The sequence below is a fragment of the Dasypus novemcinctus genome, chromosome 20 (genome assembly GCF_030445035.2).
Source record: "Dasypus novemcinctus isolate mDasNov1 chromosome 20, mDasNov1.1.hap2, whole genome shotgun sequence".
Classification (NCBI taxonomy): domain Eukaryota; kingdom Metazoa; phylum Chordata; class Mammalia; order Cingulata; family Dasypodidae; genus Dasypus; species Dasypus novemcinctus.
The window spans coordinates 48158490-48180565 of NC_080692.1; the positions used below are offsets into that span (position 1 = coordinate 48158490).

At 39.7% G+C, this 22076-nt stretch overlaps 1 protein-coding gene across 3 annotated transcripts in view; it reads right to left on the bottom strand.

Moving 5' to 3' along the window:
• ITPR2 (inositol 1,4,5-trisphosphate receptor type 2) overlaps nucleotides 1-22076 on the bottom strand; it is a 480765-nt gene that overhangs the window by 328513 nt on the left and 130176 nt on the right. For 2 of the 3 annotated variants that reach the window (XM_058282925.2, XM_058282929.2), the window contains exons 11-13: nucleotides 11938-12092; nucleotides 7799-7898; nucleotides 7121-7281 (exon numbers count right to left, since the gene is read on the bottom strand). In XM_058282925.2, the coding sequence (XP_058138908.1) occupies nucleotides 7121-7281; nucleotides 7799-7898; nucleotides 11938-12092 (416 nt within the window). The remainder of the gene's footprint in view (nucleotides 1-7120; nucleotides 7282-7798; nucleotides 7899-11937; nucleotides 12093-22076) is intronic. The other variant, XM_058282926.2, reaches the window with a different exon arrangement.

The following is a 22076-nucleotide window of genomic DNA, read 5'->3' on the forward strand; positions in this document are numbered from 1 at the left end:
AACCCCGACAGCTACGCAGCCCCTGCTGGGCTCTGGCTCTGCAGAGTGGGAGCAAACAGCAGGCCAACAGCAACTGCAGCGACAAAAGCCCTCAATGGCAAATGGCGCTGGAGCAGCTGGAGGCAGCCAGTGGAGGCAAGACTAGACCCAATAGGGAAGATGAGCGAACTCAAGAGGAAAAGATCCTGCATGTAAAACACCCAAAAAATGGACATTAAGAAACATATCAGGAGGCTAATTTGTTAATAAAATGCAAGTAACAGGGAAGCAGATGTGGCTCAAGCAGGTGGGTGCCAACCTTCCACATGGGAAGTCCTGGGTTTGGTTCCTGGTGCCTCCTAAAGAAGAGGAGCAGACAATGAGCAGGCACAAGGAGCAGAGAGAGAGAGCAGACACAATGAGCAGACAATGAGCAGACAGACAACAAACTCAACTGGGGATGGGGGTGGGAATGCAAGTACAGAACAATTTCAAAACTACCTTTTTTTTTAAAGATTTATTTTGTATTTATTTCTCTCCCTTTCCACCCCCTGCCCCCAGTTGTCTGCTCCCTGCGTCCATTCGCTGTATATTCTTTTCTGTCTGCCTTTATTCTTGTCCGCAGCAAGGGAATCTGTGTCTCTTGCATCATCTTGATGCGTCAGCTCTCCGTGTGTGTGGTGCCACTTCTGGGCAGGATGGAATTTCTTTCACACTGGGCAGCTCTCCTTACGGGGTACACTCCTTGCACGTGGGGCTCCCCTACACAGGGGACATCCTTGAATGGCACGGCAGTCCTTGCATGCATCAGCACTGCATGTGGGCCAGTTCCACATGGGTCAAGGAGGCCCTGGGTTTGAACTGTGGACCTCCCATGTGGTAGGCAGATACCCTAACCACTGGGCCAAGTCCTCTTCCCTAAAACCACTTTTAAATAAGTATGTTTTGAATCATCAAAGAGATTTAAAACAGCAATTATATGCAAAAAAGACCACTTATATTTGAATGAAGAGGCATGAAAAAGAACCAACAGAAACATGAAAAATAAAAACTGTAATCATTTAAATAAAAATAGTAGTGAAGATAAACCCTTCTGCATACTTTTTAAGAAAAATTTAGTGATTTATAAGACAGTCTTAAGAAATTGATTCAGAAAGCATGGATTTTAAAAGGCAAATTATAAAAAGGGAAGAGATATGGCGAATGAATTAAGAGGATTCAACATACATCTACAACTCAATAATAAAAAGAAAAACTATCCGATTAGGGAAGCAGACTTGGCTCAATGGATAGGGCGTCCACCTAAAACATAGGAGGTCCGCGGTTCAAACCCAGGGCCTCCTTGACCCGTGTGGAGCTGGCCCAAGCACAGTGCTGATGCACACAAGGAGTGCCCTGCCATGCAGGGGTGTCCCCCACATAGGGGAGCCCCACGCACAAGGAGTGCACCCCGTAAGGAGAGCTGCCCAGTGCGAAAGAAAGTTTAGCCTGCCCAGGAGTGGGACTGCACACATGGAGAGATGACACAACAAGATAACGCAACAAAAAGAGACACAGATTCCTGTGCCGCTGACAACAATAGAAGTGGACACACAATATCACACAGTGAATGTACACAGAGAGCAGACAACTAGAGGGGAAGGGGAGAGAAATAAATCTTTAATAAAAAAAAAAAATGTGCAAAAGTCTTAAAAAGACAACTGTCCAAAGAAGAAATACAAATGGCAAAGAAACACATGAAAAAATGTTCAACATCACTAGTGATTAGGGAAACGCAAGTCAAAACTACAATGAGAAATCATTTCATACCTATTAGACTGGCCTCTATTAAGAAGTAGAAAACTGGAAATGTTGAAGAGGACGTGGAGAGAAAGGAATGCTTATTCTGTAGGTGAGAATGGAGACTGGTACAAGCATGTTGAATACAGCCTTGTCATATGACCCTGCAATACCATCGCTAGGTATGTGCCCAGGAGAACTGAGAGCAGGGACATGAACAGACAGCTGCACACCAATGTTCATAGCAGCATTATTCACAACAGCCAAAAGATGAAAACAACTCAGGTGTCCATCAAAGGATGAATGGATAAACAAATTGTGTAGTATACACATGATGGAATATTATGCAGCGGTAAGAAGAAATGAAGTAATGAAACATATGACAACATAGATGAACCTGGAGGACATTATGTTGAGTGAAGCAAGCCAAACACAAAAGGACAAATACTGTATGATTGTCCTATTATGAACTAAACATATTATGTGAAATACATATTATGTTAAATATGAATATGGGTAAAACTGCATATATAAGACCATTTTTCTTTGAAGCTAAACAAATGCAGGTTAATACTACAAAATGTTAATATCAGACAAAAAAAGTTTATACTAAGTAAAGGAGACCAGACACAGAGTTCTACATATTGTATGATTTTATTTATATAAAATGTAAATATAAATCAATTTATGAAGATGAAATTAGATTCCTGGTTATGAAGGGCTGGGGACAGAATGCTAAGGGGGTGTGAAGTCATTCATTTTGGAGTAATGAAATTGTTCTAAAATTTTTGAGATGATGAATATACAACATTGTAATTATACTAAAAGCCACTGATTACACCCTTTAGCTAGATCATATGGTATGTTAATATATCTCAATAAAACTGCTTAATAAACAAATTATACAAGGATAGCCAAAAGGTTAGCCAGGGAAACAGAGAGAGATTGAGAGGTGAGGAATTTTCTTGTTTGTCTGTCTTCTATTATTATTATTACTGAAATAATGAAAATGTTCTAATAATGATTGAAGTGATTCATGTACAACTATGTGATTATATCAAATACCACTGGTTATACACTTTGGATGAACTGCATGTTTTATTAATATGCATCAATAAAACTGATTTGTTAAAAAAAATTAAGGACAAAATAAAGACATTTTCATATATTTAAAAACCAAGAGGTTTTATCCTCACTGACTGGACTAAGGAATGAATTTCAACAAGAACTAAAGTAACCCCAGACAGAAGTGGGATGTAAGAAACAACAATAAGGAGAGGAAGAGGAAAAGTATATTAAGAAACCTAATTAATCCCTGAAAAATAATTTTAGAAATTAACTTTTTCAGTCAAAAAAGATAGTATGTCCTAATTTATATGATGCATTTACTGTTTTATGTATGTCAAACAACAATATGAAATTTTAAAAAGGAAAGGAATGAACATAGAACTAAGGTTCTAAACAAATATTACAATAAAGATGGGAGGGAGAAAATCAGCACATAATTAAAGTAGACTAAGGTGTTTGTCTCTCTTAAGTGGAAGAAATATTTAATAGCTCGAGTTTTGTAAGGAAGGATATGTAGTTAAAATGTATGAGAACTTAAAGGTAATTGCTAAAGGATGGAAATAGGACTTATAGCTTCTAAACCAATAGGAGGAAAAGGGAAAATGGGAGAAAATTTGAGATTTTTCAATCTAACAAAAGAAAAAAAAAGTTGTGGAGGTAAAATTAAGAAAAATTTTTAAAACCTACACTAAAGGGAAAAAAATGAGATCAGAATAAATCCAAATATATTGTTGAACAAATGCAAAGTAATTAAACTTGCCAATTAAAGAAAGACTATCAGATTAGATCTTTAAAATCCAGCTCTCTGATGCTCACAAGAGACAAATCTAAAACAAAATGACCAGGAAATTTGAAATAAAAAGATAGTACAAGAGGCATCAGGCAAATATTAAACAAAAGATACTGGACTGGGATAATAATATGATCAGGCAAACAAAATTTAAGGGGACTGATGCTGTTATAGGAAGACATTAGCTTTGAATCAGAAGTACCTCTGGTTTGGTGATCACTGAGCTATCACCGGGACTTGGAACTAACCACTAAGACTGTGAATTGCATGAAGATGTGGCACAGCCTGTGACATTCACCATTACATCTCTCCTACATTTAAACATACTATGTGACCCAGTGCCTGACATACACCAGGAGTTCGATAATACTGAACTAATTATATCTCTGAACTACAGATGATGCAGATAAAGCCCCACATTTTTTTCTATACCCTCAAAGGTAAAGCCTGGTGCAAAATTCTGGTTTAAGATTGCAAGGTCTAAATAGCGGTTAACCCTCTAAACACCTCATGCCATGTTCCTAACTCTGTAGGCACAGCTATGCAAAAAAAAAGATCAGGAAATCTGTCCTCCAAAAAAAAAAAATTTATTTAAGGACAAGAACTTTGGGGCACATACCTCCATGGAGGTATACCTCCATGGCTCATTCTGGTGTGAGTAAATGGGAAAGTAAAAGAGAGAGAAAAGAGTCAAAGAACATAGGCATTTTGAGACAAAGATCTGCAATATTCTAACACCTTCCCTTCCACCTTGTACCATTACTCCTGGGTTTGAGTAAAAGAGTATCTAATAACAACTCCATTCTCCAGTGGGAAAAAGTCAAGAGTTGTGGAGTGTTTTCACCAAGAATTTTATACTGAATTCTAAAACTAAGAAAATAATATAAATGCACTCAACTATATCAGTAAGTTCTACTGTGCTAACAGATAGCTATGAATGAATTTGGATGGAAGGTAGCTTATCTGAAAATAGTAAATAAGATCAATAATTGCAACGTCATAATATTTCTCAGGCAAAGCCACTCTTTGTTAGGATGGTTTTCACTCTACAAGAGTGGGGAGGAAAGCAGAGAAAATAAAAGCACATGATCCCCCGTCAGATGGTCCACTACCTCTCTAAGAATCACCTTTAATGGCTAAGATTCCATCCGGCAGTAAAGGAAAAAGAGCCACTTGGGCAGGACTGCTGCCAGCAGTTGTGGAGTACTCGTAATCTTAATCTTTTTCTTTTCTTCAAGAATACCTTAATGCTTAGCAAGAAAGACTTTGTAAGCAAGACTGAATCAATTTCTGTGAGAGTGACAGAGACCAAGAAATGGATTCATTAAAAGGAGGATTTGGGAAACGGACTTTGGCCCAGTGGTTAGGGCGTCCGTCTACCACATGGGAGGTCCGCGGTTCAAGCCCCGGGCCTCCTTGACCCGTGTGGAGCTGGCCCATGCGCAGTGCTGATGCATGCAAGGAGTGCCGTGCTACACAGGGGTGTCCCCCGCGTAGGGGAGCCCCACGCGCAAGGAGTGCACCCATAAGGAGAGCCGCCCAGCGCGAAGGAGGGAGCAGCCTGCCGAGGAATGGCGCCGCCCACACTTCCCGTGCCGCAGACGACAACAGAAGCGGACAAAGAAACAAGACGCAGCAAAAAGACACAGAAAACAGACAACCGGGGGAGGGGAGGGGAATTAAATGAATAAAAATAAATCTTTTTAAAAAAAAAAAAAAAGGAGGATTTAACAGATAAATAACAGGCAAACAAAAAGTGCTATCTGCATATCATATTTCATTTCCTGTCATAATTTAGCTTAATTTAAATACCTGCAATCCAAGAGTGTGAGGCAGTTGTTTCAGCTTCTGGCCTTTATTCTTTCCCCCTTAACAGGGTTAGAGATACAATTGGATGTACAATGTTGTCTTCAAATGCATTTTTGTTAGGGGAAAACAGGTAAGACCAGAGAGGAGGCTGGGAAATAGTTATTCCAATTGTTTCCATATTTGTGATGTTATTTTATTGATGGGATGAGAAGTCAGTCAGGCTATTTGTTCCTGTGTATTGCAGGATACATATCCAGAAGTTCATAAAACATGTCAAGGAATACTCATAAAGGAGGCGGCAAACGGAACCCACAGGAGCCCTGCACAGCCTCTCACCACTCACTTCCCTCCTTTCCTGAAGAGTAACCACAGGTCTGGTTTCGGGGCCTTTTACTTCCTGCATTTCTGTATAGTTCCACCAACTGCTTAAGCACTCCAAAGAAACAGAGGTTTCTTTTACTTGCACTTTACAAACAGAATTACAATGAACATACTTGCTGTGTATAGTTTTTGCCCACTCTCAAGTTTATTAACTATAGCCATGTTGTTACACATAGATGTAGATCATTTTATTCATCTGTTCAACTGGTGATAGGCATGTGGATGATTTCCAAAGGGGGCTATTTTAGAACAATTCTGACCATTCTTCAACATGTGTCCAAGGAGCTTTCAGATGTTCAAGAACCTTCAATCCAGTAGTGGACCTGGTGAACCATGGAGTACCTGCTCCTTTGACTTCGCTACTTACTGCCAAACTATTTCCAAAGTGCTTACATCAATTTTCATCTTATTAGCTATGTATCAGAGTTCCAAGGTGTGAATGCCTAGGTAGACTGGTAAATTGTTCTTCTTTTCTTCAGAATTAAAGGTATGTAGCAGATCATGAAGAAGGGGAAATACAAAGAATGCTTGCATTCAGGTATACTAAAAAGCATAGGACTTTTTAAACTAGACAGGATTGAACCCCAATTTACTAACTCTGTGAGCTTACCCAGTTTGCTTAACCTCTCAATTTTTTTAATGTAAATTGGGGTTATCTATCTCCAGCTATTTGAAGGTATAGAGAAAATATGTTTACTATGCCTAACATAGTACCTGACACAATGCAGAGATACAATAATTGCCAGCTATTAACATCATTCTTTTCCTTCCTTTTTTCCAAAACCAGAGTTTGAAAATCAAGGATCCAGTTTCTCTGAGAAAGTAATAAGGGCAGAGAGCTATACCTTGTAGATTTTTTTCTGCTATTATATATTTGTTGGTTTTGTGGTATCTGAGCTGAGAAATATGTCTTGAATAAGAAAACAAAAATAGAAACTTTCTTTCAGGACCTTAGAACTCTAAATCCAAACATTAAATCAAGTCTCTTTGTTTACCACCCAGTTTACCAGTGCAGAAAAAGGCACTGCAATTCTCTTATGAAACATTTAAAAATGACAGATCAGAGGGTACCTAAAACAACTATTTCCAAGCCAAGGTAAAATGCAAAAATTAAATATTCCACCATATTTTAATTTCCCCACTTTTATTCACTCACCATGTTCAAGAGGAATCAAGTTCCAACCTCATTCAGAAACAGGTATGCTATCAAGAAGCTTCTGAATATTCCCAGAGTCATTCCTCCATTTGAGGTTTATTGCAACAGTTGACAATTGACTCTTAATGATTTAAGAGCCATTTTTAAAAGTTACTTACCTCCTTTCATTCTGAGTTATTGTGCCGTTTTCCAGCTTTTTAACTGTGGTCGCTAGTACTTTGTTTGCATCATTGGCAAAGTCTAAGTCACGGACCTCCGACAGTGGGACGGACACGATGGCAAATGCTTCTTTATCTTCTTTTGTTTGGCAGGTTCCAATCTGCAACGTGTTTTCCACTAAGATTAGTTCATTTATAATAACTACGTCATATCCTTTGAGTAATGACACATCTTAGTACTGTTTAAGAAGTACAAGGCAGGCATAGATCACCCAAACACAATTCCCACGTGCATCATCCATTGTGAAAGGGGTAGGGACACAGAGGTGTCCAAGTCCATTTCCAGCCCCATTTCCAAAGCCCCACTGGAAATGTTACCCCTCTCACCCTCGCCCTGCACTTCAGTTTCAACAGTACAGAGAAGACGCACCCCTGGCAGCTTCTCCCCACGTATGCCCGACGCGCCTGTTCTTTTGGCATCTGGGCTGCATCCTCCTGAATCACAGCCCTGCTGCTTAGTTCAGCCTCCCAAGCGACGAGCAGAAATAAATGAGTGATGAATTTAATTGCAGTAATCTCAAACACTGGTAAGTACAGATTGTAAGGAATGTTTCAGATCCCCCGAATTCTGCTCGCACAGCATCTGGCTGAACATTAGACATTCTTAGCAACATTTACCTTCAACATAACAGGCCTCTCCTCATCTGTGTCTATGGGGATGCTGGTACTGGTGACCCACGTGTTGGTACATAAATGCCTTAACCGAACATAGGAGTTCCTAAGAGCAAAATAATATAAACACAGGTCATAAAAAATTAAGACGCCTATTAACAGATTTAACAGTTTCACACATGAAATGAATATTTGTTAGAACAGTAATTGACTCTAGTATAGAAAGTCAACCCGGTTTAAGGAAAAATCCTGAATTACACATTATTTCCAAGTTACCTACGCCAGTGTTTCTCAAGTGTGGTTCCTGAACCAGCACCGGTATCACCTGGGAATTGACTAGAAGAGCAAATCCTCAGCCCTCATCCCAGCCTACTGAGAAAGAGACTGTGACTAGGGCCCAGAAATCAAGCCCTGCAGGCAGGCCCCATACACTCAGGTAAGAACACCTGTCAAGTAACCAACTCAGCTGAACACTGCTGCCTGAAAATAGTGCTGCTTCTGTACTTTAATTATCTCTAGGTCTGTAAAGTGCCTAAGAAAGGACAGCTGGAACTCCATTTAACCAAACATATTATTATTTTTAGTGAACCATTTATCATTCTTCAACAAATAGGTGTGAAGTGCTATTTTTAAAAAGCATTATAAGTACTCTGCCTTCAAGGAGCTTCCATTTTCAGGAGAGATAAGATAGAAATAAGTCATACAAGGTAATGCAGAGAGCATTAAAGCCAATAAGAGAAGAATATAATCCAAGGGCCTCAGGGAAAGATAGCCATTCAAAGCATGGTTCTACTTATTCATAAAATGAGATATAAACAGACAGAATTACAAACATCTGAAATAGCAAACATCCAATTCTTGTTCAAATAACCAGAATTCTGAAATACCTCTATTTTAACACCTGTTTTCTGCCCTGAATTACACAGTAGCTGCCATCTGTACTCATTTGTCTTCCCCACGCACCTGGGGCCTGCAGGGCCTTCCTTTTTCAGCTCTGTGGCCTCTTCCCCTAGTCTTAGTCCTGTACAGGTTTGCTTACTGAATGGACCAAAATCGCTGAACTCCAAATTGAAGAGATTCCACCCCAGAAGTAACAATTTCATTTGGAATAATTTTAGAAATGAATAACTCTTTAGAACCTAATCACAGAAATCTGTTGCCATTAAGACCTGGATATAATCTAAATGTGTAAACTATGAAAGGCATTGTGCATAGTTATTAGAAATACAGACTGACTCTGCCCAAACTGTTAAATAATAAGAGTGCTATCAAGCATTCTTGTCCTGATCCTGAATTTAATAGCACCTTTTGTGTTAATGTTGTTAAGCCTTGTATTTGTTTTATCAGGAACGGATGTTGACTTTTACCGAATATATTTTCCTTTCAGATGCTTGCAAGATTTTTCTCATTCAATCCACTGATGTGATTTCCAGTTGTAGTGGGTTCCTACACCATTAGGAAACTAATGTTGTGGTTCGTGGGAAAAACCCTACTTTGTCAAGATCTACTGATAAATTTTGTTAACATTTTACATAATTTTTCAATTATATTCATATAAGAATTATCAAATAAAAAAACTATAGACTTTGAATTCACACACTTGAGGATCCAATTCCATTTCATGAACCTGACATTGGCCAATTAATCACTCTTAATCAATGGTTCCCAAACTTTGCTGCACATTAGAATCACCTGGAAAGCTTCTCAAACACCAGTGGTGGCCAGGTTGCACCATACACCAATTAAATCAGAATGCCTGGGCCCGAGAGTCAGCCACGAGCACTTCTGAAGGACCCCTAGGTGTTCTAATGGGCAGCAAAGCTGCTCCGAGCCCTTGATCCTCAAGCACCTAGAGCAGCAGTGTCAGCACTGCCCGATGGCTTGTGAGAAATGCAGGATCTCAGGTCCCACTTTAGACCAAGTGAAACAGAATCGACAGTGTAACCAGATCCCCAGGGGACCCACATATACATGAAAATTTGAGCAGCACTGAGTGTAAAACCCCACATTGGAATCACCTGGGAAACCCTTATTTTAAATAAACAAAGTAAAGCTTGTATCCCACCCCTGATATTGATTTCACTGGTCTTAGTGACAGCTGAGCAGGGAGGTGTGTCAAAGCTTTCCAGGTGATTCTAATTTTCAGCCAATCTGAGAAGCAATTCTATAAGCTTCTATTTCCTTATCTATAAAATAGGCTGTTGTCAGGATCAGATAATGTTTATAAAGAACTTGACACAAGGTGAAGGGCATAGAAAGTGCTCAAGAATTATACTGTAATAGTTTTTTTTAATTATTGACATTAGCTTTAATAAATTAATGACAAATGAATCCATGTTAATACAAAATTCCTTACTACACTAAGAAGTGTTTCAACAGTTCTGAATAGTAGTAGACTACCACCTCACATTAAGTGGGTCTGAGGGGCCTTGTCATGAGTGTAGGCACTTTATAATGAAATCCTTCTATCATTCCTGAAGCGTTCTTGGTTAGAGTTCAAGAAGGACTTCATTCTTCCTGAGTTCAATCTAAAATGAATAAAGTCAATTACTAGAACGAGAATGTCAGGAGACCTGGCTCTAGCAAAACCCTAGGAGAGGATCTCTCTATATGTCTATATTGGTGGCACAGTGAACAGTGATAGATAGACTCTGATTAGTCAAGTTCCAGCAACACTTGTCACGAATGTGAATGGTTATGAAATACCTGGGACTGGATACCAAACCAGCACTGTACCTCCCCAGTGTCAGGACAGTAACATTTTGCCCTCCCTGAAAGGCACCTACACAGCGCTGTCTGCATTTCTGTGTAGGTCCTTCAGCCCAACGTTCACCTGAGGTCCGAGGCCCACACTGCGACCCAGGCCTCAGCCCAACCATTGCCTTACCTGAAACCACTACAACAGACCCAGGCCTCAGCCCAACCACTGCCTTCTGCCTGAGGCCACTACAACAGACCCAGACCTCCGCCCAACCATCACCTTCTTGCCTGAGGCCTGCACAAGAGACCCAGGCTTCCCCCCAACCACTGCCTTCTGCATGAGGCCATACAACACAACCAGGCCTCAGCCCAACCATCGCCTTCTTGCCTGAGGCCCACAAAACAGACGCAGGCCTCAGCCCAACCATGGCCTTCTACCTGAGGTCACTACAACAGACTCAGGCCTCAGCCCAACCACTGCCTTCAGCCTGAGACCAGCACAACAGACCCAGGCCTCTAGAATACAATGGGCTCGACTCCTCTGTGCTTCCAAAGAAAGTATCATTGAAAGGTAGACAGAATTAGGCAAACAATCTTAATCGTCAAATTTCAAGCAAAAGAGTATATTCCTGTAATTAAGTCCTGGCTACCTCATTACCAATCTCCCTCCACCTCACTTACTTTGGTCCAGCCACAATGGCCACATAGTCCTCAAACATCTAGTAAATTTCAAGATAGTTCCATTTCCTGCCCGTGCTGCTTGAAACACTCTTCCCCCAAAGGAGAGGTCTTGATCCTCCAGTTCATTCAGATGTTCTCTCAAATGTCCTAACTCCAAGAGGTGGTATCTGAACACTCTTACTTTAGTAGAACTCAAAAGCCCCTGCAATTTTTCCTCAAAGCATTTTCATTACCTGGCCTTAAATTCAATGTTTATTGGTTTATTTATAAACATATAAGTCTCCCCTACTTGAAGTAAAGAGAACAAGAACATAACTGATTTGCTCACTGTTGTCCTTCCAGTGCCTTGAGCAATGCCTGGAATGTAATAGATGATCAATAAATATTTGTTGACTGAATAACTGAATAATCAGATAAATGAATGAATGAATTTGGGGAATTGATATAAAAACATACATTATGTAAGTGGTAATTGAAATGCTTTTAAATTATTTTTCATTTTAGTAATCAAAGGCCAAACAATAAGATTAAATGTCATGAATTTTTCAGAATTTCTTTCACCCTGCATTTTAATTACCTATAAAAATAAAACAAATTATTATAATCTACTCCCAAAATAAACATAATGTTTTCATACTTGTTCTTCATTTATGCTTCCTCCTTTTATATCACAAAATTGGCATTAACATTACAATTTTAATTCCTTACCTACCGGTAAAATTATTCAGAGAAAGTGTCTTCTAAGCATACTTTATTTTTTTTACCTTGGAACTAGGCAGTCAGCTCTCTGAAGAGTTGTGGCATCCAGTTCAAAAAGGGACGCAATGTCATTTCCATGTGGGACTGAGACTAAAGTATACATGATCTTCTCCCCTGCTTGGCGTTTTTTCTTTGAAGCTGGAAGGTCTCCCTCTCTCTGCTGAGGGAGGTACAAGGTTATTTACTTATATCAGGTTTCTTACTAAACTTCCCAATTAATCCAGAAAAATAATGTTTAAATTTGCATGTAATTTCTTCATTGGATTATAGAGGTATCGATTTCATATCACCCAGAAAGAGGTGCTCAGACTTGAGAGGCTTTAAGGTCTTTTTTTATCAGCAGTGCTGGTCACACATTCCTAGAGGGTGGATTGGTCTGGGTGCCTCATTAAGGCACTAACAGTCATGGCAGTTATGGTCCCTTCCCCTGCGCTACATCTAGTTACACAGTAGTCATTTAAACCACTCCACATTTAAAGCAAACACAGAAGAAATAATGTGTTGGATTACCAAGATTTCATAAATTAGAGAGTAAGCATGGCAGTGTTTCAGAGTTCATGTCCAACTCTGAAAACACAATTAGGACATTAAGCTGGAGAGAAGGGGGAGGGACATCCCCATTCAGCTCATCAGCTTGTTCCATTAGATCCAAGAACTTACTGTAATTGCATAAAACTGAAATAAAAGGAAATCGTCACAAATCGAAGCCTGCATGATATGTGACGCTCACTCAACATTTCAAGAGCATCCTACCATTTTAGGTAGGCAACACAAAATTCAAGATTATATATTTTTATTTAAACTGCCCCAAGCCCCACTGCCCCATGGAATAATCTGATGCATAAGAAACCAAAATGCAATACAAAAACTGCAACATATTCTTGGCAATTAAGTACAAAAATACAACCACTTATATGTATTTATTAAACTAGTGAATTTTGAAAAAGAGAAAAAGACAGTATCATTGGACCTTCACAGGAAGGTGAAATGAAAGTAGGAGAGAGAAGGGATACTCAAAAGGAAAATGAAAGCAGTCTCAATTGATCAACAAGCATTTACTGAATGCATGCTGTGGTACTAATTCGAGTGTGGTACTAGAAGAAAATCAGGGCTATGCAAGAAAAATAGCCTACAGTCCAGTTTTGCTGAAAGATTTTTTTTTTCTTTTTTTTTTTTGGTGAGAAAAACAATATTTGAATATATGTGGCTTAGTCAGGACTGAGTGCCATGAGTTAGATATTATTATCCCCATTTTAAAGATGAGCAAACTGAGGCTCTAGAGCCCAAATTCCTACTGCAATCATGTGCTGGAACTGAAATCAAACATAGCTCTAGCTGATTTCACAATCCTTCCTCTTAACTATTATCTACAGTGAGACCATGATAATTAAAGAGCTTCCAGAAAACCATCAGTTAACAGCTTGGAGAAGATAAACATAACTACCTCTACATGTTTCCTTTCCTCTCTACTTTTATGATCACCCAAAAAGATACAGTGTTTCTTTTTATGAAAGATAGCAAGTGCCAAGACAATTCAAGGAGAAAATAAGCTTTTCAACAAATGATGCTGGAACAATTAGATATCCATGGGCAAAAGAATGAAGTTGAACCCCTACCCCACACCATATACAAAAATTAACTTAAAATGAATTATATACTAAATATAAGAGGTAAAACATTAAAACTCTTAGAAGAAAACACAGGAGCAAATCTTCATGGTTTAAGATTAGGCAATGATTTCTTAGCTGGCCCACAAAAAACAAGCAAGGAAAGATAAACTAGATAAATTGGGCTTCATCAAAATTAAAACGTTTGTACTTCAAAGGACATCATTAAGAGAGTGAAGGGAAGTAGATGTGACTCAACTGACAGAGTGTCCGCCTACCATAGAGGAGGTCCAGGGTTCGATCCCCAGAGCCTCCTGGCCCATGTGATGAGCTGGCCCACACACAGTGCTGCAGCACACAAGGAGTGCCGTATCACGCAGGGGTGTCCCCTCCATAGGGGAGCCCCAGGCACAAGGAGGACATCCTGCAAGGAGAGCCACCCTGCTTGAAAAAAGCACAGCCTGCCCAGGAGTGGTGCCACACACACAGAGAGTTGACACTACAAAATGAGATACAGGTTCCTGATAACACTGAGAATGCAAGCAGACACAGAAGAACCCACAGTGACTAGACAAGAGACAAGACAACAGGGGGCGGGGGGAGGGAAGAGAAATAAATAAAGTAAGTCTTTTAAAAAAAGAGAGAGAGAGAGTGAAAAGACACTTTGCAAATCCTAGTTCTGATAAGGGACTTATATCAAGAATATGTAAGGAATGCTTACAACTCACAAATAAAAGGACAAATAACCCAATTTAAAAATGGGCAAAGGATGTAAAAAGACATGTCTCCAAAAATGATAAACAAATGCCCAATAAACACATAAGCACAATAAATATACTCTACCTGATATTTAAGATGATGAAGACGAAGGCAGCAAACGAGTAGAAAGGAGGAGGGAAATGCAATAGAATAGCTACAATAAAAAAGAGGAGAAAGAAATGGGGAAATGAATAGGAGAGCCATAATAAAAAAGACACCAACAAGTGCTGGCAGGGATGCAGAGAAATTAGAACCCTCGACATTGCTGGGGAACGTACAATGGTGCAGCCAGTTTGAAAAACATTTTCTCAGTTCCTCAGAATGTTCAAAATATGATCCAACAATTCCATTCCTAGGTATCTACCCAAGAGAGGAAAATATATGACCACACAAAAACTTGTACACTAATGTTTATAACAGCATTATTTATAATAACCAAAAACTGGAAATAGCCCAAGTGTCCATCAAATGATGAATGTATAAACAAAATGTAGAATATACTTACAATGGAGTATTACTTGCCCATAAAAATGGATGAAGGGGAAGTGGATGTGGCTCAACTGACTGGGCTCCCATCCACCATATGGGTTCGCTTCCCAGGGCCTCCCTGTGAAGGCAAGCTGGCCCACACCCGTGGAGAGCCGATGGCCCATGCCCACGGAGAGCTGGAGCAGCAAAATAACGCAACAAAGGGAGACAACCAGACACAGAAAAACATGCAGCAAATGGACATAGAGAGCAGACAGCAAGCAAGCAGCAAGGCGCGGTGATAAATAAAAATAAATCTTAAAAAAAAAGATGGATGAAGTACTGATTCATGCTACAACACTGATGAACTCTGAAAATATTATGCTAAGTGAAAGAAATGAGACACAAAAAGGCATTATTGCATTAACCCATTTATTTGGAATGCCCAGAATAGGCAAATCCATAGAGAGAGAAAGCAGACTAGTGGCTGCCAGGGGCTTAGGGAACAGGGAAAGGAGAAGTGACTTGAACAAATGTTCTAAAATTAAATAGGGGTTAGAGTTCTGAAACTCTATCAATCTATTAAAAACCACGACTTCATATACTTCAAACAGCAGCATTTAAAGGAATGTGAATTACATCTCAATAAAGATATTCAAAGAAGATGAAAGGGAAAGAGAAGGGAAAGAAAGGGAAGGGAAGAAAAGGGAGGGAGGCAGGCAGGCAGGCAGGCAGGTAATCACTGAAAAGTATGTTGTTTGGTTGATCTCCACGATGTCACAGCATGAAAATCCAGGTGTTATACCAAAGATACCAATGGCAAAGTGTTTTTTCCCTAGAAGTTCTGATTTCTAATGATGACACAGGAACTACACTGTTGTCCAACTTAAATTACAAATAACAGGCAAGAAGGCCTCAACAAAATCTACACAATCCTCTGTTACAAAACCTAGTAGAATATCCTGTGTAACTAGGAACTCCTTCTGGTTGTACATGGTGTGACAACATCTGATATTAAAGAGGATGGTGATTATGATAAGAAGAAAGCAGAGGAGGAGGAAGAAAAAGGAGGAAGTTTAGTAAGAGGAAGTGATCATTCTCAAAGGAAAAGAAATTTGTTCTTAGGTGTTTCCTGAGTTGCATAAAAATTTGGGGGGAATAAAACTGGAGAATGGCAATCTTAAATATTTTAAAAGATCTCTTTTCTGGATTCTGAAGTGCTATTATAGTCAAAATAAAGAACTGTCCATATAATGAGTGCTGTTAATTTAAGTGGGGGATAGCAGTATTCCCTCAGAATAGGAGAACACAGGTACATGGATGAGAGTAATCAGTTGAAGAAATAATCCAAAGGAGGGATTTGTGTGAATAAATGGCCAGTGGGATGGGGGCACAAATGGCTTAAGTGGAACACTGAAAAGACACAATTAAAAATTGATTTTAACTAAGGGAAATAAAATAGAATCAATTATATGGAACCATGTTTGAAGAAAGGCTTTACTAACAGAAGTCAGCATATAAATGGAGAGTCAATGACCAAGAATTTGATAGCTTCTCTCACCATTTCCTAGTGTAGTCAGAGCCCTGAAACAACAAATGAGTAGCCCATGTTTCTTGAAAGAATACTATATGCCTAAAAGGAATATGATATGGGGCATCTAATCTTCTGGGTCTCCTGCATACCAATCTTCTAATAATAATTTAGCTTTTCATATAGATTTTCCTTCAAGGGAAATGCAGTAACTGACTGGTTATTTTGGCACTGCAGTTTATATAGCAGTTGCTTATGGATTCATTTAGCAGTGTTGGTCCTCCTGCATCCAATATCCTTTTGGAGCCCTAGTAAAGTGTAGACTTACAAAAAGATAACATATTCAGGTTCCTAGAGATTGCCCTTGTACTCCTCTTGCCTCGGAAATGTCTCCTTGTGGAGCCCCAACAAGAGGCCCTGGGACCTCTCTATTTTAACGCTTTCAACTTGCAACAAGAATCTTTCCCATGCATAGGAAAACCCGACTAATTGGGGCTAATTAAAAGAGGTTGCTCTGAATTACTCACACTATTTAAGACCTTGGTTTTATTTTAATTATATGCAGTAAGGGGGACGTACTATTCTACCCTGTATTAGTGTGCTTAGGTCCTTGAAGAACAGCTTTAATTAACGGATAAGTTCTATTTATAAATAACATAATTGCTCGTGTGAACAAAAACTTTTAACAGGATTAGAAGCTTTTGAAGTTAGTGCTACAGTCTTGAGCATTCTGCTTTAATCTCTTGCACTCACTTAATTGGCTTAATAAATTCTCCTTTGCAAACAGGTTGGTAGTAAATTCCAGGCCAGTCCCTAAGAACTTTTAAGTAATTAAATCTGAATAGTGAGTTATAACTATACAATTGTTTTAAATCTATGAATTTAGCTTCAATGCAGAAGCAAGTAAATATTATATCCTTATAACATGGACAGTTTGCTTCAAAATTGTGTGCTTGTGGCTTTTTGTTTATAAACCTGCATCTCTTTTTGAGTAAGAAAAACAACACAACAACACTATTTCCCTAAACAGAATTACAGAAGTACAGTGCCTTCTCCCTTGTATCACGAAAACACATTAAGGTAGAACAGCTTAAAGAGGTGTTAAACTGAACACAAGCTAGCTCACTGTCACACACTCAATGTAGGACAATTCCAGGCTGTGGAAAGTTGACCCAGCCTTCTCCGCTCTTCACTTGGAAGGAAAGCACACCACTTCTCAGGTCCTACGAGCTGGAAATCTCTTATGAAAAGCCAGCAGAGCAAAGCAATGCTTCTCCTGCCTCTCCTGCCCACCCTGCAGCCTGTGGCAGCCACACAGCAGTTAGGCATCCCCAGCACCTTCTCTGTTGACTCATTTGTGAGTCATCGAATTTTTAGCAGCAGCATCACGTTGCAGTGCTGTTGTTAGGCATCACAGACATTCCGCAGGAAACAACGTGTGTCCTTGCAGAGCTGATTCAGACCTGTGCGGGCGCAGCGCTGTGCAGGCATCCGTGCTCCTGTTCCAAGCCTCCTGGCTCTCAAGCTGACTTTATGTAACTAGACACAACACTGCCACTGTTTTTATTTTGAAAAGACTGAATATTTTACTACCTGGTAAGACTTTTACCAAGAATGAGACTCAGTGAAATCAACAAAGGGAATTCAGTAAAAAGCAATTTGATGTCACCAATGGTTCTTGTACTATTTTTTTAACCTTGTATTGTGAAATAATTTCAAACTTACAGGACAGGTACAAAAACAATACAAACCCACACAGAGAACTCCAACATATATCCACCCACCCTAGATAGCCAAAGCCATCAATTTCTAAATTCTGCCACCACTGCTGTAGCTTGCTTTCTTTCTGTCTTTTTCTGAACATGTGAGAACAGGATGAACAATCATACTCCATGAACATGAAATACTTCCATATACATTTCCTATCAACAAGGATGTACACTTATATATAACCACGTTAAGTGCAATTACCACATTCAACTTAACATTAATAGAAAGCTTACATTCTATACTCCAATTTTTTCTTATTTTTATTTTTTAGCCTTTTCTCCTCTGCTCTTAGATCCCATCCAGTACCATGTATTGCATTTAAGTGTCATTATCTCTTCAGTTTCTCTTTCTCTCCTTTTTAAATTGTGGAAACATATATACAATGTAAATCTTCCCATCGCACCTCCTCCCAAGCATACCATTCAGTAGGATTAATCACATTCACAATATTGCACTACCCTCACCACCTTCCGCTACCAAAATTTTCCATCTCCCCAATCAGAACCCCTACACTCATACTGTATTAATTCCCTACTGCTCCTACCCCAACTGATAACTTGTACCCTAATTTATCTCTGTGAGTCTGCACATGCTCTGATATTTTCTTTGTGGTTACCATGGGGCTTAAATTTAACATCCTAAATCTGTAACATCTCATTTACTTTGTTAATAACACAGCTGCAACAGCATACAAAAATAATGTTCTTATACCCTTCTGTCCCCCCACCTTTATGCAGTTCTTGTCACATAACACATGTTTAATGCATTATGAGCCCAAACCATTGATCTGTCATTACATTTTATACATTGGCTTTTTAGATCCTGTAAGAAATAAAAAGTGGAGTTTCAAGTAAAAAACAAAATAGCACCATGTTTACATTTACCCATCATTATCTTCACTGGACATTCATTTTTCACTTGGCTTCAGTCAACTAGTTAGTGCCCTTTCCTTTCAACTTACAGAACTCCCTTTTAGCATTTCCTGTAGGGCCAGTTTGGGGTGACAAAATCCCTCAACTTTGGTTTAACTGAGAATATCTTAATTCCAACCTCACTTTGGCCAGATACAGAATTTTGGGTTGACAATTTTTTTTTTTTGTTTTCAGCACTTTCAGTAAGTCTTCCCATTGCCACCTTGCCTCCCTGGTTTCTGATGAGGAAATGGCATGTAATCTAAGTGAGGCTCCCTTGGACTGAACACACTGCTTCTCTCTTGCAGCTTTCAGAATCCTTCCTTCATATTTGGCCTTCTACCACTTATAATATGGCACAGTGTGGGTCTGTTTGGTTTTATTCTGTTTAGAGTTGGTCAAGCATCTTAGACATGTGTATTAACAATTTTCACTAGATTTGGAGAGTTTTCAGCCATTATTTCTTTGATTATTCTCTCTAACCCCTTCTCTCCTTCTTCTGGGACTCCCACAGTGCTTACACTGGTATACTCGATGATACCCATTGCTTCCTTTCCTTCACTCCTTCTTTCTCCTCCTCAGAATGGATGGTTTTACCTATCCGATCTTCAAGTTCACTGATTCTTTCTCTGAAAGCTCCCATCAGCTGTTCACCTCCTCTAGGAAATATCTAATTTCTGTCACCGTGGTCTTCAGCTGTGTTTGGTTACATTACATAATTTCCACCTCTCTATTGATATTTCCTTTGTGTTCATCTATCATTTTCCTGTGTCCTTTAGTTCTTTTTCCATGTCTTCCTTTAGCTTTTTGAGCATATTTAGGACATTTTTAAAGGCTCTCTGGAATTTCCCAGCTCTGATCCTCCTCACTGATGGTTTCTATGGTATAGGTAACTTAACACCCCCTGACTCTTACTCTCCTTTTCTTAAATTAACTTGTAAGCTAGATTCGGCTAATCATGAGACATGCCTCAGGAGACAGTTGCCTGAAAATAAGAATATCTTAAAGTCAGTAAAACTGTAACTATCTGACATTTCCCTCCTTTCATAAATAATACAAACCTCTTCTTTGAGCATAAAGAAGCATTCATAGAAGTCATGTGTGCCCCTGCATACCTTGAAAAACATCTTTAAACACATGTACCTTTACTCTTGAGCAAAGAGCTGCATTCTTTTAGAGTTATGCTTATATCTTACTTGCACATAGCAATCACAATAAAAGACCCACCACCTTTTCAGAAGGTGCAGACAATCAAGCTTGGAAAGCACCATCTCTCCTCCCACCATCAAGGACAAGGACCCAGTATAAGCTCCCAAGAACCACTCACTTACTCACCAGGTTGGACTTGTCTGAGTCACTCTGTGGCCTGATGCACCCCTCTCAGTTCAGGGGGAGGCTGTCGTTTTATACAGCTCCTCACTACACTCAGGAAAGTTTCTAATGTTTTAATCGATTTCTTTGCCTGGGTCGCAGCTTCCTGTTTCTTTGTATGTTTTATAATCTTTTATTGAAAATGGGACATTTTGATATTTTAATGTGTTAATGCTGGGATTTAGACACTGTGGTGACTCTTCCTTAAGTTTATATCCAGCTACTATTATGACCAGACTTTCCTTGAACGCCAGGAGGTAACCAAAAAAAAAGAAAAAGAAAAAGGACAAACGAAAGAGCACCCTTCCCAGTCTTAGCAGATTGACCTGTGCAAGCATTCTCTTTCATGGTTTGTCCATACAATGAGCTTGGAGAACAGCTCTGGTCCAAAACATAGGGCCTCCTTGGTCCTTTCTGGTGTGTGTCTCATCTTGGACATGCATATTTGGCCCTGGGAATCCCCCCATTTATACCAACACAAATGCCCTTTCTTCCCTAGGGAACAGCTTCCTCATGGTCCCAGACGCTGCATTTAATGTCCTACAGTCAGCAATTCTATGTCCTACATTCTGTGTCCTACAGTCAGCAATTCCTTGCTCAAGACAGCATGACCACCTTCTGCACACAGGGCAAGTTCTCAGATGGTGAGTCCTCAGGCCACCACCACAGTTTGCACGAGACATGCATGGTCCCAGTATGTTAAAATTGAAAATTTTCCAGTACAGGGACCAGGGATCTGCATTGGAGTGTGAGCCAGCTCTGTTCCAAGCTGGTGAGAGGATGAGAAAGGGGCAGCCAGATGCCACGAGATCCTTTCACTTTTGTGACCTTTTTCTTGATACAGTTCTCACCCTGTGACTGCAATCCTTTGTTTTCCAGAGCTTTGAGAAAGAACTGGTTTTGCCCATTCTTCCTAGGTGTTCAAAGCTTCTCTGGGGCGACAGAGGCCTGAAACTTCTCATTCCACCATCAAGATTGGGGTGGGGTCACAACACTGCCATTTTAAAGCTGCAAATACCTTTATCTACCTATTTTTTAAAACAGTGACTCTCAAACTAATTCCTAATATGACCATTTTGTCATTCTTTTCCTTATTACCTTACCACTGAGGGATACATGGTAAAATTCCAGGAAATTCTGAGGTTTTCTCCTTTCAGAATCTAATTCTGCAACACACACCCCCACCAAAAAAAAAACTCTAAGAAAAAGAATTTTTATGTGTTTTTAGGCAAAGACTGTGGTTCCTGAAACAATTCTCCTTCTGTACCTATATGCACATAGGCCAATGTTTTTCAACTTGAGTTTGTCCTTCTCCCAGGGGACTTCTGGTAATTTATGGAAATGTTTAGTTGCTGCAACTGGGAAAGAGGGGCCCCTCTTGGCACCCATGAGTCTGAGTAGCCAGGCAGGCTGCCAAGCATTCTGCAATGCCCAAGGCAGCCCCACACCAAAGGATTGCCTGAGGTGGGGTACCCCAGCACCGACAAAGACAGTACCTCAGAAAACCAGATCATAGTCCACGTGAATTTGGTGTTATTCCCCCAAAAAATGAATTCCCAACAAAGAGCCATTGGGAAAAATGCAGTTTTTCAAGGAGACGAAATTAATGACTGTCAGGTTTCCAGCTGGGCTTGACATGGCGCCAATGTTTGCAGGGTCCCTGTGGATGCTGTACATTTGTAAGATTGGAAATAGCAGACTCCTTTGTAGAATAAATACAGCAATTT